This window comes from Typopeltis vanoorti, chromosome 11 (assembly GCF_054136105.1).
Source record: "Typopeltis vanoorti isolate ZY-2024b chromosome 11, IOZ_Tvanoo_1.0, whole genome shotgun sequence".
Lineage (NCBI taxonomy): Eukaryota > Metazoa > Arthropoda > Arachnida > Uropygi > Thelyphonidae > Typopeltis > Typopeltis vanoorti.
Genome location: NC_143559.1, coordinates 29585794 through 29603615, shown reverse-complemented (window position 1 = coordinate 29603615; position 17822 = coordinate 29585794). Strand labels below are relative to the sequence as shown.

At 35.2% G+C, this 17822-nt stretch overlaps 1 protein-coding gene across 1 annotated transcript in view; it reads left to right on the top strand.

The window, feature by feature from the left end:
* Positions 1 to 17822, top strand: part of LOC150101406 (1-phosphatidylinositol 4,5-bisphosphate phosphodiesterase-like) — a 675244-nt gene that overhangs the window by 153768 nt on the left and 503654 nt on the right. The window contains exon 7 of the mRNA XM_090400793.1: positions 7432 to 7513. Coding sequence (XP_090256919.1) covers positions 7432 to 7513 — 82 coding nt within the window. The remainder of the gene's footprint in view (positions 1 to 7431; positions 7514 to 17822) is intronic.

Below are 17822 nucleotides of genomic sequence, written 5' to 3'. Positions count from 1 at the left end.
CTGAAAAGTTCTCGGCCTAACAATGAAAAAACGAATTTATAATTTCAAAGTTATTTTTATTTGTCAACATAATCTCCCTTAAGACTAATACATTTATTCCAATGATGCTCCAGTACCATTATCCCATCTCTGTAGTGGTTCTCAGTAAGATCTGCAAAATGCTCCTCTACAGCTGCAGTCACCTCTTGATTTTTCTTCTGACTAGCGAGGAAGAGTTTTAGTTTTGGGAAGAGATAGCAGTCAGAGGGAGCCAAATCTGGGGAATAGGGTGGATGTTCCAACAATTCATAGTGCAGATCCCTTAATTTTCCCATTGCCAAAACAACTTTGTGGGCAGGTGCATTGTCCTGATGATTTTTTTCTTCTGCAAACCATGTCTTTTCTCACGAATTTTTTTGTCTAGTCTGGTTAAAAGATCGGAATATTATTCCCTGGTTATAAACAAAATGCCTTCAGCATCCCAAAACACCGATGCCATGACCTTTCCTGCTGACTGATGGAACCAACTTTGTCTTCTTTGGTGCTGGACAACTGACTTTTGTCCACTGTTTTGACTGCTGTTTAGATTCTGGTGTGTAATGGTGAATCCAAGTCTCATCCATAGTAATAAATCGATGCACAAAATCAGTTTTATTCTTGTTAAAATGCTCCAAATACTGTTAGAGATTTTCATGCGAGTGTGTTTTTAATTTGCTGTGAGCAAGCATGGCACCCATCTTGCGCAAAGCTTTTTCATTTGCAATTCTTTATTCAAAATATATCCTACACTTTCTTTTGAAATGCCTATAGTCTCAGCAATTTCATGCACTTTGACTCGCTGGTTATCCAATACTATATCGTGCACTTGATCAATGATTTCTGGTGTTGTTACACTTTTTGGATGTCCTTCATGTCGATCATCTTCAAGGCTGGTACAGCCATGTTTAAACTCGGCAGTCCATTTCTTAATTGTCGAAAACGAAGGAGAAGAGTGCCCATAAACTTTTTTGAACTTTGAATGAATTTCTTTTGGCATTAAACTTTCTTTTACAAAGAATTTTATTACTACACGATATGCAATTTTATTCCATTTCAAGGGATACAGACAACACTTTTGCTTCAGACAGCTGTATAAAACAAACTACTTGATAGAATGTCTTGCAATTTCACATGGATGCTTATGACAGATGTACCAACGTAGAAAAAAAAATCTTGCCAATAGTGTTGCCATCTATAGGCCGAGACCTTTTTCAGACCACCCTCGTATATTATATTTACCAGCATTCTGTTATTTGACATTGTTTACTATATGATGATTTTTCTCCTGATGTGAAGATTTTTGAATTTGTTATACAATCAGGATATTTCAGCTTGAAAAACAAGATCTGCAAACAGCTTGAAGGCACAACCATGGATAGCCCTCTGTCTCCACTTTTGGCAAACTATTTTTTGAACCACCTGGAAGATATTTCATACCTAGCTCCGTCTTTGGTTTCAATAAGTCGATGTTTTAATTTTTGGCCTCATTCTGAAAACAAATCACCTTCCTACATTCAATAGCCTTCACCCACATATTGAATTCACCATGGAAAAAGAAAATGCTGGTAGTTTACCATTCTTGGACATCCTTCTTAGTCACACATCCTCATTTGTCAACTAGTGTTTATTGGAAACTTACATTTCCTGGCAGTTATATTCATCAAAAGTCTGCTCATCACAAAAAATTGGTATTATCAAGTCATTAATTAATAGAACACATAATATGTACTTCCTTCTCTCAATCTAACAGCAAGAAATTTGCACTATGAAAACTTTAATGGAATTAAATGGTTATGGCCCGCATCAAATTCAACAGATAATTGACTCCTACATTCCAACACCTAAGGATTCTTCAACAGATTGCAGGGATTTAATCCCATATATTTCTGGTATCTCTGAACTTATTGATAGAATTTTGAAGATGTTTCACCTTAATTCTAGATATTTTTCTGTCAACAAAATTTCTCATCTCTTATCATCTACAAAAGACAAACTTTCACTTCTATCTTTAGCTGATGTTTCGCAGATCTCTCGTGAATGTAATTTAACATACTTTGGGCAGATAGGCCATTTCTCTGGAAAAAAGAATTAATGAATATCAGTACTACATTGACTACTTGAAACCCCAAAAACTCTGTTCTGGCACAGCATAGTGTTGACATTAAATACGTATCCTGTGGGATGAAGCTTATCTTCTCCATAGAAGCAGTTTTAAAAATGAATGCCTTTCTAAAGAAAGCTGTGAAGCCCTTTTACATCAACCTAACCTGAATTGGAATGATTGTCTCTTTCTCTCTCTCCCTCCCAAAAGTTTAGAAGATTCTCATCTTATGTAAATATCAAAAATAGTTTAATATTATTTATTTTATATTAATTTCTAGCACTTGGCAATCATTTTTAATTTGTAAACTGATTGTTGTATGACAGCATACCTTGTATTCCTGTTCTTTGATTTGCTTGTTTCCACATACTGATGATGTACTGTTTTTTTTTTTCCAGTGTGAGATATTTGTACTGAAATGTTCTTATTCATTTCCTTTCTTTTAGGCTTACATGGTGATCCGAATGCATCACCGTGTAATCAATGCACAAAATCAGTTTTATTCTTGTTAAAATGCTCCAAATACTTGCGATTTTAATGCGAGTGTGTTTTTGATTTGCTGTGAGCAAGCATGGCACCCATCTTGCAGAAAGCTTTTTCATTTGCAATTCTTTATTCAAAATATATCTTACACTTTCTTTTGAAATGCCTATACTCTCAGCAATTTCATGCACTTTGACTCGCTGGTCATCCAATTCCATATCGTGCACTTGATCAATGATTTCTGGTGTTGTTACACTTTTTGGATGTCCTTCATGTCGATCATCTTCAAGGCTGGTACAGCCATGTTTAAACTCGGCAGTCCATTTCTTAATTGTCGAAAACGAAGGAGAAGAGTGCTCATAAACTTTTTTGAACTTTGAATGAATTTCTTTTGAAAGAAGAAAGAACACATTAGACACATTAAATATAACCATTATGGTGAAGCAGGCCTCTCAGACCACTCAACACCTTACACCAAATCAACTGGAAAAGCACCTGCTCCTTACACCACCCAAAAACCTGGTACAAAAAGGAAATTTAAGGAATCCTGTGAAATCCTGATAAACCACCCAAATATCACTAACAAACATGACATGAAAATTCCAAGGATCTGGATGGAACACATTCAGCCTACCTAATATGAAAGATCCAGCATAAGTCAGGACTCTAGCCAATCCGTAACTAGTATTAGAAACCATTCCATACCAACTGGCTGGAATGATGTTAATATATATATATATATATATATATATATATATATATTAGACAACACTAATAATAGGACTCTAGTGTTGATGTATAATTTTTTATTTTTATTTTATTTTTTATTTTTATTTTTATTTATTTATTTATTTATTTTTTATTTTTTTCACCAGAGGTCAGGCCAACAATTGTGGTAGCGGTTGGTCAGTGTCTTTAATGAACCAGTTTGATTGTAGTATAGCTTGTTTCCTGTGTATATTTGTACGCTCCAGAAGATGACCTTGACATAGAGGTCGAAATGTCGAATGTAGATTTTAGTTATATTAAACTAAAGTTTTTATTCAAACGTGGTAGTTGTCTCCATAATTTTCAAAAATGCATTGTTATTCATCATCTGTATGGATCATGATATTAAGCAAAGTAGCATTAAACCTGATATCAAAGTTGGAGAAATTAATCCCAACACTTGTATGCAAATGATATTACACTCCTAATGAAATTCGTTTCCGGACATCGATGACAATTCATCGTAGGAAAATTTATCACTGACACTTCATCACAGAGAAAATTAATTGCAAGGAAAATTCATCATGGGGCTTATTCATCATGAGGAAAAATCATCGCAGAGAAAATTCATCATGGAGACTATTCATCGCTGGAAATTTAATTGTGGGGAAAATTCATCACGGATATATGTGAAAAAAAATTTCCCATATAAGAAAAAATTTTTAAAAATATTTCTTTTAAAAAGTATTTTTTTAAAATTTTATTCTGATATATTTCTGGTATCTTCTGTATGGTATCTTCTTTTGTATGATGACACTTTTTTTAAACATTAATTTCCCATGACACATAATTTAATGATTTATATTTATCAGGAAATAATATAAATGAGAAAATATACAAAATTTGCTCATTTGTAATAATCGCAATTTAATTTCAGTATTGGAATATTAAAAGTTATCTGGTACAACTACTTTGGAAAAATAACGAATTCAAATAAAATGAAGGTACACACATGTTACCTAGCAGTGTGTGTGTGTGTGTGTGTGTGTGTGTGTGTGTGTGTGTGTGTGTGTGTGTGTGTGTGTGTGATAGTTGGGGAGGGGGAGCCATTCAAGACAGAATACAATTTTAATTCTATTATGAAAATTTGGGAAATAAAATTTCATTTTGACACATGCACCTATACATGTTTCGAATCATAAACTGTAGGGAAAGTATCACTACTTCAAAATTGCCACATAATATCAAAATTAGCAGAAATATGTACATAACAGTTTACTTCATAATAGCCGTTCATTTTAATATGTAATGAGCAATTACAGGAAACCAAGAAAGTTGAAGTGCAAAGAACTACAGATTATATTATTAATATTATGCATGATATGATTCAAGATTTACGTATGATTATCTATAAGGTAATATCATAAAAGAGCGAACCTTCATGCAATCTGTGAACTAATTTCCAACTAAGATTATGAATAAAAAATAAAGAAAACAATTTGTAACAGATGGAGGCTGTATTTATTTTAAAATTCGGATTTTTATGAATTCCTAAAATAATTGTATGACAAAAATAATTATCTTGAATCAAGTTCTGGGAGAATAAAATGTATTGGTGACTAAGATAATTAGCAAAAAAAAAAAAAATTATAGTGGCATTGTTCTCCAGAATGATACAATCTTAAGTGAAGAAATATGAAAGGATCTCTTATTTGCACTGGCATTAAAAACTATAATTATACAAAAATACAAGTAGCAAAAATAAATGTAACTTGTAGATAATATAATTTAGATTCCAGTTACCGAGCAAATGGCAAGCAACTGTGTTTCTGGCAATAGGTAACTGAACGTAGCTACGTATGCGAGGTAATCTGGTTAAGTGTTCTTGTCAGTGTGAAGGACTATCGCACCTTCTAATGAATATGACTCAAATGCACTTGATATCCATGTTTTTTCAACAGGTGGTCTGACTCGTATCCAGGATTTGCTGGACATGTATATATGTCCTGGCCAGTTGGGAGGTTAACCCTGCAGAGGTCATGGTCGTAAAAATTGCAGCTTAGGTCGCGTGTATCCGAGAGATACATTCATTACTAGTATGTGCTGAAATGTGATAAAACTTCAAAAAAAACACTACAATATAATGCATGATGGTTTATTTATTTTCAGTTGCAATCTAGAAATTATTGAAAACAAATAAAAAAAAAAACTAAACCAATACTATACTGACATCAGAGTTCACGGTATCTCTCAGATACAATTTACTATTAAATATCACTTTCACTTTCGCATTCGACTCTATCATTCTCATCATTGGACTCGAATAACATTCGCTGAATCTCTTCAACATCTGATGGATTATCCTGTTGATATATTTTTACAGCCATTTTCAATAGTAAATAAAAGAATAAAAAACTGAACCAATACTATACTGACATTGAAGTTTGCGGATCTCTCAGATACAATTTACATCTGTGGTCGAGGCTGAGAACCTTTCAGACCACCCTTGTAATATCAATAAGGTAAAAGAATTAATGACACATCACAGCATGTCTGTAGGAAACTTTCTAGGGAGTTGGTGGCAGTAGCATTGGTATGCTTGCTTATTAAGAGTGTTGCAACAGTACAGGTCAACAAGGATTCAAGAAAGTAAAATTTTTCTACACCATAAATGTGGCGATAAGACTGATGACTACAATTTATAGGCCAATCTGTATATCTGTAGTGGTGGTTAAGGTATTGGAGAGATTTGTGAGAACTAGGATACAGAAATAGGTTGATAATAGCAGTATGATCTGTGATTGAGTTTGTTAAAGGGGAAATCATATTTTACCAACTTATTTATATATTGTAACACGGTGATAAATGTATTGGACAAGGAAGAAACATATACAGTGATATACTTGATTTTGAAAGACAACTAGTGACTTTCCTGTTTTGCGATTGGATAAGAGACTAGTGAGTTGGATCAGAGACTGGCTAGGCATCAGAAAGTTATATATGGGGGATGCAGTATTCCAAAAGAGGAAAGTCGCTAGTAATGCAGCACAGAGATCTATATTGGGTACCATTGTCATTCGGTTTGTATATTAATGATATTGGGATGGGTTTAACTGGTGATATGCAGCTGTTTGCAGATGATGTAAAATGGGGAGAACAATGCAGAGTCAAGCAGATGTAATGTCTTTACAGGAGGATTTAATAGATTGCATGAATAGACATGTAAATGGAACTGTCAGTTCAATGTGCATAGTGTAAGGTTTTGAAATTTGTTAAACAGCCATGCAATGGAAAGTATACACTTGGTGGGGAAACTTTAAAGGAGGTAGAGGAGATGGATCTGAGATTGGTGGTGGACAAGGACCTGAAATTCAGGGGCCACATTGTGCAAGTTGTGAAGATGTTGCATCGGATAATAGCAGTAATGTGGAGGACCCTGACATAGAAATAATGCCATTGTATATGGCTTTGATCATGCTTTAAATGGATTATTATATACAGATTTGGTCACTAGGCTTTCATGGTGATGTGGATATGCTAGAAAGGGTCCAGAGAAGATTTACAAACGTGGTCAGTGGTCTTTGGAATATGGAGTATGAAGGCAGATTGAAAGAATGTAAATTGTAAAGCCTCATGAACACGAGGGGGGAGGGATTGAGACATATAAGTTAGTCAGGGCTGTTACCATGTTAATGTGGAAGAAATTTTTCATAGAATTGGAGAGGTGGGATAGAACAAGCGGCCACCACTGGAAACTTATAAGGAAGGTCTGAGCAGAGGAGTGAGGAGCAGGTTCTTTTCATGGAGAATTGTTGGTGAATGGAATGCATTGCTTGAGTGTGTTGTGAATGCACACATTGAATGAGTTTATGGCATGGGTTGATGGTTTTTGTGTTGGATAGTGTGTACCTCCCACAATGAATCTCTGACTCCATGGAAGTTAGATGTCAATAATCAGCGTGATGATCTTATACCAAATCTTGTTTCAAACACCTATAGATAGCAATGCTTTATTATATCAATATTTAAATAAATTTAGCTATAAAAATGAGAATTTTTTTTATGTTATGTAACTTTTTGAGATATTCTTTACTATAATTATTGTCTTTAAAATGATGCAGGATAGCTCAGACATTTGCTTCAGGAAAGACAGAGAAAATGGTTCATCAGTGTATAGGAGAAGTTGGGCTTCCTAACAGTAAGGTATGAAAATAACTTGTAGATCTTCATAATATTGTTAAATTAATTAATTTAATGATGTGCAAAGCGACCTTCATGTTGATATTTCTGTTTGCTAAACATGAGATGATTCGCATATCTAGACTTTAAGATGAATAGGCTCAAATGCTACAGATCCTTAACAGTATCTTCAGATAGGGACAATGTGATCTGTGAATAGATATAGACATCTGCATAAACATTTCTAGTAGTGAAATAAGAAGCAACTTATTGCATGCCTTTCTGAAGAATATTGTTATATATCATTAATTTATATCTAACTATTTTATTTATTTGTATTTATTTCTTTATGTGAATTTTTACAGCCATCCCATGAGAGGCTGTAAAGTACATTAGTATTAGAACCAAAGGGGTGGACTGAAGTTTAAAAAATCCTAAATCCTACTCTAGACACAAACGTGGAACTCTGTCAAGCCACTCTGAATAATCAGAGTGATGATCTTGTACCAAATTCTTCTACCACCTAAAGACATTCACAAAAGTGTACAGTGAGATTCCAACCCATGATTTATTGGTTACAGAGTAGATATGCTATTTACTTATCCAATCAAGCCAGCAGTTTTCTTTTTTTATGCCACTCATATCCACAAAAGGTTGTAAACCTATAGTACATTAGTATTATGTATGGGCTAAGGATTTATTATTTTTTAAATAATCTGGAAACCCTGATCTTTATCAAGCCACTTCATGCCTCCAGTTAACAGAGTGGTAGTCTCACACTGGATAATAAAATTCATCTGCCACCTAAAGACAATCATAAAAATCCTATTTCACTACCAGATGCTATTCATAGTCAGTTTTATATTTGTGACAGAAAAAAAAACTAGAGCACTCAGAGGAAAACCTATCCCTTGGCTCAAGGCTAACTCATTGCTGGTGTGTGTGTGTGGGGGGGGGGGGGGGGAATTGAACAATAAGCAAATTACATATGAAGTAAGTAATCATTACTGTGGCAAATCCATTATTCATAATACAAATTCACTATCTCTCACACACAGAGTTTATATTCTCTTCCATTTTTTTCATAATTTTTATTGATAGAAATGAATGCATTACTATAGTTATGTAGTGTGTAGGTAGTATAGTGTGCCCAAACTTCCATCTTGTAATAATAATAATAATAATAAAAAAGGAGTTTTATAGGATTGATGCAAAATTTTTCAATACATGAACAGAAGTAAAAACAAGAGGTCACCTGAAAGCTCTGTAAGAATGTGGTTTGTAAGAATATAAGGATTAGATATTTTGCTTGGAAAGTGGTGTAAGAGTGGAATAGTTTGACAGAAAAACAGTTATGCATGATTTACATGAATGAGTTTAAAAAGAGGTATAATAGGCAAGGAAAAGAAGGAGTAGCCATAGTATTCAACACAAAATACGAGGCTAATCTTCTTGAATGGCAGTCAGTCTCAAGTAGAGTAATGTGGGCAAATATGAGAATGGGGAACTGGACAATGAGACTTATTTGTGCCTATGGTCCCACAGAAGGTTCTACTAAGGTAGAAGTGGAGGAGTTTTTTGAGGCTTTAGAAAAAGCAACTGACACAATGAAAAAGGAAAAGTTGGTCCTTGTTGGGGATCTAAATAGCAGAGTAGGAAATGATTGTGAGACATACAAAAATATTTTAGGAAAATTTGGAGAAAAGATCAAAGCTAATAATAATGGCAAATATCTGTTGGATTTCTGCTCAGGACATGGACTGGTTATTACTAACACCATGTTCCAACATAAAAATGTGCACAAATTTACATGGAGAGAAGAGGCTAGGAATAAGAAATGTCTCATTGACTATGCTATTGTTGATAGTGATGTTTTCTCCCTGGTGCAGGACACCAGAGTGTACAGAGGATTTGAAATTGGAAGTGATCACTATTTAGTCTTGAGCAGGATAAAATTGAATTTAATATTGAAAAGAATGACATGTAAGAAAGTTTTAAAGCGAATAAAAGTTGAGCAGCTCTCAGATGTGAACTGTAGACTAACATACACAAAGATTATTGAAGAAAAAATGAAAGAGTTTGAGAACAGGAATCAAACCTTGGAGATTCAGTGGCAAACTCTGAAGAAAACATTGATTGATTCTGCCACAGAGGCATGTGGTGAGGTTGTCTGTAAGGATAAAAAGATCAGAACTCCCTGGTGGACACAGGAAGTTAAAGAGGCAGTGAAGGAAAAGAAGAAAGCATATCAAAAGTTCCTGTCAAATAAGTCAGCTTGTGCTATCTTAGAGAATATAGAGACAAATGCAAGAAAGCTAAACAGTGTGTAAAACTAGCTAAACAAAAGTCATGGGACAACTTTGGCAAGAATATAGAAAATAAATATCAAGAAGGTGGCAAAATATTCTGGAGGTTGTTGAAGAAGCTTAGGAATGGAGGAAAGAGTGCTGTAAAAGGAATTAGAAATGATAAAGGTGAAATGAAAACAGGAGAAAAAGATATCCTTGAAGTATGGAGTAATTACTTTGAAAAACTGCTAAATGAAACAAGCAGTGATGACAGCACAGTGATAAAAAACACTGACCAGGCATGCAGTCAGGAATACATATCCGTACTTGAAGTAGAAAAAGCCATCAAAGGCTTGAAATGTGGAAAGGCAGCAGGAGTAGATGATATTCGACCAGAAATGCTGAAGTATGGTGGTATAAGAGTCTTACAGTGGCTGCACTGCATAGTTCAGAAAGCCTGGACAGAGGGACGAATTCCCGATGATTGGAGTAGAGCTCTCATAGTACCCATATATAAAAAGGGAAATAAAACTGAATGTGAGAATTACAGAGGTATTTCCCTACTGAGTGTTCCTGGCAAGATCTATGCAAGTATACTTGAGAAACGGTTGAGAAGAATTGTGGAAGAAAAGCTTGGTGAAGAACAAGCTGGATTCAGGGCAAATAGAGGCTGTCAGGATCAGATCTTCGCTTTACGACAAATAGTCGAGAAAGCATGGGAATATAACAAAGATCTGTATTTAAGTTTTTGTCGATTTGGAAAAGGCATATGACAAGGTGCCAAGAGAGAAGCTATTCAATACGCTGCAGTTATATGGTGTCAATGGGACATTATATCAAGCAATACTTAGTCTTTATTTCAGTTGCAAGTCAGCAGTTAGAATTGAAAGTACATGAAGATGGTTTAATGATAAATCTTGTATCAGACAAGGATGTACATTATCCCCTCTGTTATTCATTATCGATATGGATCACATTATGAAGGAAAGTGGTATTAAACCTGATTTCAAATTTGGATATGTTAATCTCAGCTCTTTGCTTTATGCAGACGATGTTATACTTCTAAATAAAATCTGCTACAAGTCTGCAAGATTCTCTGACTAAATTGAATAGCTGTTGTAATAGATATGGTATGAAGGTCAGCAATAAAAAGACAAAGACAATGAAAATAGGCAGGAATCATTGAAAATGTCAACTGTGTTGTGAATGGAGAAACCTGTGGAACAAGTAAAACATTTCAACTATTTAGGCACGATTTTTACTGAAGATGGTAAATTAAAATATAGAAATAGACAACAGAATCAGCAAAGCTGGGTATGGTGGGAAGTCAATTGAATAAATTCATATGGAATTAAGAGAGAAATTAGTCGGAACACTAAATTAGCTGTATACAAGACAGTGTTCAAACCAGTTTTAACTTATGGATCTGAGAGCTGGGTCAGAAGTAAAACACTTGACCAAAGACTAGAGACCACAGATATGAAAGTCCTGAGAAAGATTAGAGGCGTGAACAGATGGCATCAATGGCAATATCATATTAAAAATGAGGATATTAGGAAAGAACTTGACATTGCCAGCATCCAGGAATGTGTTAGCAGAGCTAATCTCAGGTGGTATGGTCACTTAAACAGAATGGGCCGAGGAAAGATTAGCAAAACAAGTGTTCTCTGCCAGGTTGGCAGCAAAACGACCCAGAGGAAGACCAAAATATAAGTGGATTGATATGGTACAAAGTGCTTTAGACGATAGAAATATAAGATCTGATAATGTTGGAGTCTTGACAAGTAACAGACTGATTTGGAGGAAAATTGTAGATAGGAAATTAATAATTGATGTAATTTTTTTCATGTGTGTACTATCATATCCTGTACACCCCTTGACGGTACATGGCAGGAATTTGATGATGATGATGGAAGGTATTATGTTAGGATTGATTAGTGTAAGCTGCTTGCAATGTCTTTCAACTCCATGAAGATGTTCACATTATTTAAATTTTTTAAAAATTTTTACATGCTTATTTTATACATAAATCTTAATGAGTAAATTTTACATATTTAAGAATTTTTGTTATTTGGGATTTATTTTGTTATATTGAGTCTTTTTGCTTTCTTATTGTTTAAATGATTATTTATAATTTTCCTGTTAATTATTCCACACATTTTAAAAAAAAAAAATTGTCACTTGCAGTAAATTATAGTATCTGTTGTAAAATAAAATATTCTAGTGGGAATTTTTTGAGAAGAGTAATGAGTAGATACATGCCGGCCTGGTTGGCCGAAGTGGTTAGCGTATCCATTCTCCAGACAAAAGGCTGTAGGTTCGAATCCCACCATGGGCATGGATGTTTGTGATTGTCTGTGAAAATACTAGTGGTGGTGGGTGGTCGGCAGTAGATGGCATTGGTGTAAAAGATGAAAGTAGTTGTGGTTCGTTACAGTTGGTGGATTGCATGGTGGAGATGGAGAGCTGTGGAGTAAGTGCCCTCCCTCGATGAGTTTTTTGGACTCCTTGGAGGTATCACATAATAATAATAAGTGCAACACTAATAATGAAAACAGAAGGACAAGTGAGTGTATAGATGTCAGTTGTCACAAAGTGTGAACTTTTAAAATCAGGAAAGTAAAGATGAGATACAAGAGGTGGAGAATCTGGTGATGGTGGACAAGGACTTCAATTTAGGTAAGACATTGCTAATGTAACTATATCAAAATGGATTATGGCTATGATGCAAAGGCATGTTGATATGTAGGGGTAAGGAGGTTATGGTTCTCTTGTATAATGCCTTCATCTGTCCACATTGATTACTGTGCACATATTTTATCACTTTGTGTACAGTGTGGATGAGAATATATTGGAACTGCTCCAGAGACAGTTGATTTAAAGTGGTTTCTGATCTGCAGTTTGTTGCATATGAAGAAAGGTGGAGGAAATGCAATCTGTAGACACTCATAGATCAGAACAGGAGGAGGGAAAGAAAGATGTGATTCAGCCATATAATTTTGTAAAGGTTTGTTACTATATTAATATGAGTGATTTTTCATAGAATTAGGGGGTTAGAACAAGAAGTCTTCTAACAAGCTATATAAAGGTGGTGGAAGAGGAGTATGATTGTCAGATTTTTATATGGATAGTTTGATGAGTTATATGTGTGATAGTAGTCATCCTCTCCTCCCCCCCCCCCTCTCCACACACAATGAGTCTTTTAACTTCATGGCAGTTTAATGATAATGAGTGATATATATAATAATAATAAAAAAAAGATCAGAACAGGAGGAGGGAAAGAAAGATGTGTTTCAGCCATATAATTTTGTAAAGGTTTGTTACTATATTAATATGAAAGTGATTTTTCATAGAATTAGGGGTAGAACAAGAAGTCTTCTAACAAGCTATATAAAGGTGGTGGAAGAGGAGTATGATGGTCAGATTTTTATATGGATAGTTTGATGAGTTATATGTGTGATAGTAGTCATCCTCTCCCCCCCCCTCCACACACAATGAGTCTTTTAACTTCATGGCAGTTTAATGATAATGAGTGATATATATATAATAATAAATAAAAAAAACAGAATCATATTATGAAAGACAGTCAAGTAGTATACTGATTCACTGGAGTCCTAGTATTTATTACAAGAGGCCCACACTGTCTCACACAGTAATGATTCTCATTTTTGTTTTAAACTCATTAAATGCTCTTGCAATCTCTGTAGCAACTTATTCCACTTATTTACTACTCATCAAGCACATTAATTTAATCATCACATCCTTCTACATTATCACTCAATTTCCAATGATGACCTCTTTCTCCATTTCCTCCCACCTGTATTGAAACATTTCTCATTTCTCTTGCATCTCTCCTATGAAGTTCATTTCTTAATTTGTGTTTATCACGTCCTATTTTCTACTTAATTTCTTAATTTGTGTCTTTATCACGTCCTATTTTTTACTTAACTATTACATTTTATAAATCACAAATCCCAATTTTATTCTCATAGTAACTCTTCCATAGACCTGAATCAGAATTTCTTATTTCCTTTTCTCTGGAAATCCAGGCCTAATAATAATGAAATAATCTAGACATAATAAAAGCACAATATTCCATATGTATTGGAACCAAGTTCTTATAAAACAAGCCATAAGTACTCTATTTCTACTTATGCCTTTGCACTGTAATCCTTTAATTCTTGTCACATTCATTTATGTGTTCTCTGAGCTTCAACTTCCTGTCCACTATCACTCCCAAATCCTTAGCCTGACATATTCATTGTAGTTCCATCAGTATAATACATGCAGTTTGTAACCATTAAATCCAAAATGTCTAACCTTACATTTTACAACATTGAATTAACCTTAAGAGCAGTAGCATCCGATTTGCTGTTGCTCGTGTCAGCTGAGTATCAGTTCTCCTCCCCTTCATACTGTAAAAACTCGATGTAGCTTAAAAAATTCCAAAGCCCATTACATCGATTTTTTTTTTTTTTTTTTACATAGGGTCAAGTCCCATGAGAAGAACTGCAAATAACCTTGTTTGTTTCTATGTATATTTTGCAAAATATTAATGTAGTTAATCCTGTGGGAAGTGAATGTATTTACTGTTTTAATGTCAAAAACAAAGGCAATGCTTTCCCAGGGTAACTTTGTATATGTATATAGTTATGTGTAAGAGCGCAGGACAAGTTGTTTACTAGTTTTGTATAAAGAGTTGCTTACTGCACTAACACCTTTAAAGATAGTATCTAAGAGTGCTGCTAGGTTTAGAGAAGTTTCGCCACCCCGAAAGGAGAAGCAAAGTTTCAAAGAGGTCTGCTAGTTTTAGAGACAAGTTTTGGAAGAGAACAAAGAGCGGGTTAAACTTAAAAGAAGATAAAAGAGTCATGCCGAATTCTTTGTGGTTTACTACCCTTAGTGCAATGTCACGGGATCGTAAAATAAAAGGGACTGAGCCAAGCATAAGGGCTTACCAGTTCCAGCCACCAGAGATAGGGCTTCTAGATGTTGCCAAAGAAGGAAAGGCTTCCAGATGCCAGAGAGAGAGAGGGATCTTTGTTGAGAGTTGGTGGCAGTTTTAGTTTCTTGGAGGCGGCAGTTCGAACTATTGGAGATGGCAAAAAGTTTCTTTTTCACTTGATTAGACTATAATAAATTTAGTTTAATCCTTTATCCAAGTGTGAGCAAACAAAGGTTGCATCTGAAATCTTCAAGACTGGGGTAAGGTAGTACAACACCGGGAAACTTGTTGCAAAGGTGGAGCAAGCTAACATGACTCCTATCTCAGTATCTCCCATAATGCAAAACACATCTCCCTGCAGATATGTATAATGTTATGCATTAAGGGAAAGGCCACTACCAAGACTAGTTTCAACCTTTATTGAGGTCTCTTCAGTGGGAGCCAGGCCCAAGTTGAGATACCAGGCAGAAGCATTAGCAAGGTCATCTCCACCTATAGGAGTTGCCAAACGGTGTGCCACCTTTTTATTAAATTACTCTGGATTTAGAGAAAGATGTTGAAAGTTTATTTTTCACTTGGTTAGACTATAATAAATTTAGTTTAATCCTTTATCCAAGTTTAATCCTTGCTCCACCTTTGCAATGAGTTGCCCTGTGTTGTACTACCTTACCCCCAGTCCTGAAGATACTTTCAGGTGCAACCTTTGTTTGCTCACACTTTGTCCCCCCCCCCCTCTTCCTCCTATTCACAAGACTACAACTTACATTCTTTCAATCTGTCCTCATACTCCATATTCCAAAGACTGCTGACCAAATTTGTGAATCTTCTCTGGACCCTTTCCAACATATCTTCATTACCATGAAAACCCGGCAACCAAATCTGTGCACAATAATCTATACGAGGTTTGATCAAGGCCTTATACTATGGCATCATAACTTCTCTCTTTCTGCATGTCAGGGTCCTTTGCATCGTTGCCATTATCCGATGTTACATATCCACGATTTGTGCAATGTGGCCCCCGAATTTCAGGTCCTTACATCTCTCATCTCCTCTACATGCATCTGCTCCTCTCATTGATCTCACATTAAAAAGCGATCCTTTCCATTTTCTTAATTCTTCCCATATAATCAATTTGGTTATATGTTTCCCATCTGATGCTCTCCATGTTACGTAATGTGTATTTTTAAAGATAGATCCTCCTATTACTAATTCATTAGCCATGCAAAAATACAGTAACATCTCTTTGTTTTCATTCATATTTTATATACCTTCTTTTCCCATTATAATTTCTCAACCTATATGATCATTTCCTGTTTTAGTATTTAGATCCCACATTACTATAATTATTATTGGAGTCCTAAGACTCAGATGAGTCTTAGATAATCTAAGATGAGTCTTAGGACTCCATAGAGTCCTAAGACTCATCTTGGAAGACCCAAACCATCAACACAATATATATATCATACCTCTCCTTGACACCATTAACAGACAGAGCACTCACAGCTGAACTTAGGCAATGCATTTTATTCATTCACCACTCTCTAAGATAAAAAAAATCAAGTCCTCACACCCTTGATAACCACACCTCTTACCCGACTTCCAGGAATGACCTCTTGTTCTGCCCCTGTAACCGAGTGCTAAAATATTTCCCCTGAATTAATCCTATAAAAGCCTTTAAGTAACTTAAATGTTTCTATCATATCCCCCCCCCCCAAAAAAAAAGTTGGTTATCACCTGTTAACCAACTTTTGCAATTCATAAACCCTCAATCTATCCTCATAGGGAGCATTCCAAGACCACTAATCATCTTGGTCACTTTCCTATGGATTTCCTCCACCACTTTCTCATCCCTTTGAAACCCAGGTGACCAGACTTGAGCACAGTAATTCAGACGTGATTTTATCAAGGCTTTATAAAGAGCAGTGAGCTCCCTTATTGCTGTTTGTTAGTGTGTTCTTCAATAAACAAGTAATCCTGTCAGCTATCCTGACTACTTTAGCAACATGACCTCTAAACTTCAACTCTCTGTCTACTACTACAACAATTTCATTTGACTCCATTATCTCTCTATCATCTGCACTCATTAAAGTTATCCCGTACAGTTATTCTTCTTCCTATTTGCCACATAATGAAAACACTCTTTGGGATTTCCTTTTGCCAGTTTGGCAAATTTCTTCTCATAATCTGATTTTACATTCCATACCATGCTGGTTATCTTTCTTGCCTGATCCTTGTACTGTTTATGAGTTAGTTGGCCACCTTTCTCTTTATACACCCTCCACAACATTTTTCCACAACGTCCCATTCTACTTGAAGTAGAATGGGACAGTGGAGACAGGTCTAATCCTATAATATGATGAAATACTCTTGTACTCTAAGTCTCCACCGTCCCATTCTACTTCAAGTGATTATCTCTCAGTAAGTGTATAAGTTTCACCTTCTTCCTGCCGTGTGATCTTTCCTTCTTCCAATCTGTTTCTGAAGTTGAAATCCCCAATATTAATTACTCTACTTGCACTCATACTAATCTGCTGATGCATGTCTTCCATATCATCCCTGGCCTATAGTAGCAATCCATTTTATATTTCCTGTACCCTTAATCTCACCAGATTGACTCAAAAGAATTAAAACTCCTACTCTTGTTGGCTGCAGTCATCTACTATCATCAACAGTACCCCCCCACCTCCTTGTCCTGTCTAATCTATCCTCCCTGAAAATTCTAAATCATCACATTCTTTCCTTTTAACTTCATCATTTACTATTAGCTAAGTCTCACATTCATTTGTTTCAAGGGTGCCTTCATACACACTCTTGTGCATTCTCCCTAATTTCTTTAGTTTTCCTGACTTTGCACTTCCACACTGTCAGTGAACCTCTCTCTAGACATCTAACTCTGACTCCATTTAAGTGCAGTCCATTAGCATTGTACAAATCTTTATATCCATCAAACTCAGGCCATAGGTTCACAAACTCTACATCATTCCTTTGGTACAACTTGTGTAGCTATCAGCTAGGATTTGTGTTATGTTGCTTTTTTGTAGTATATCATAAAATTCACATTTTTCATTTTCATCTGCATTATTAGTTGGTACATATACAT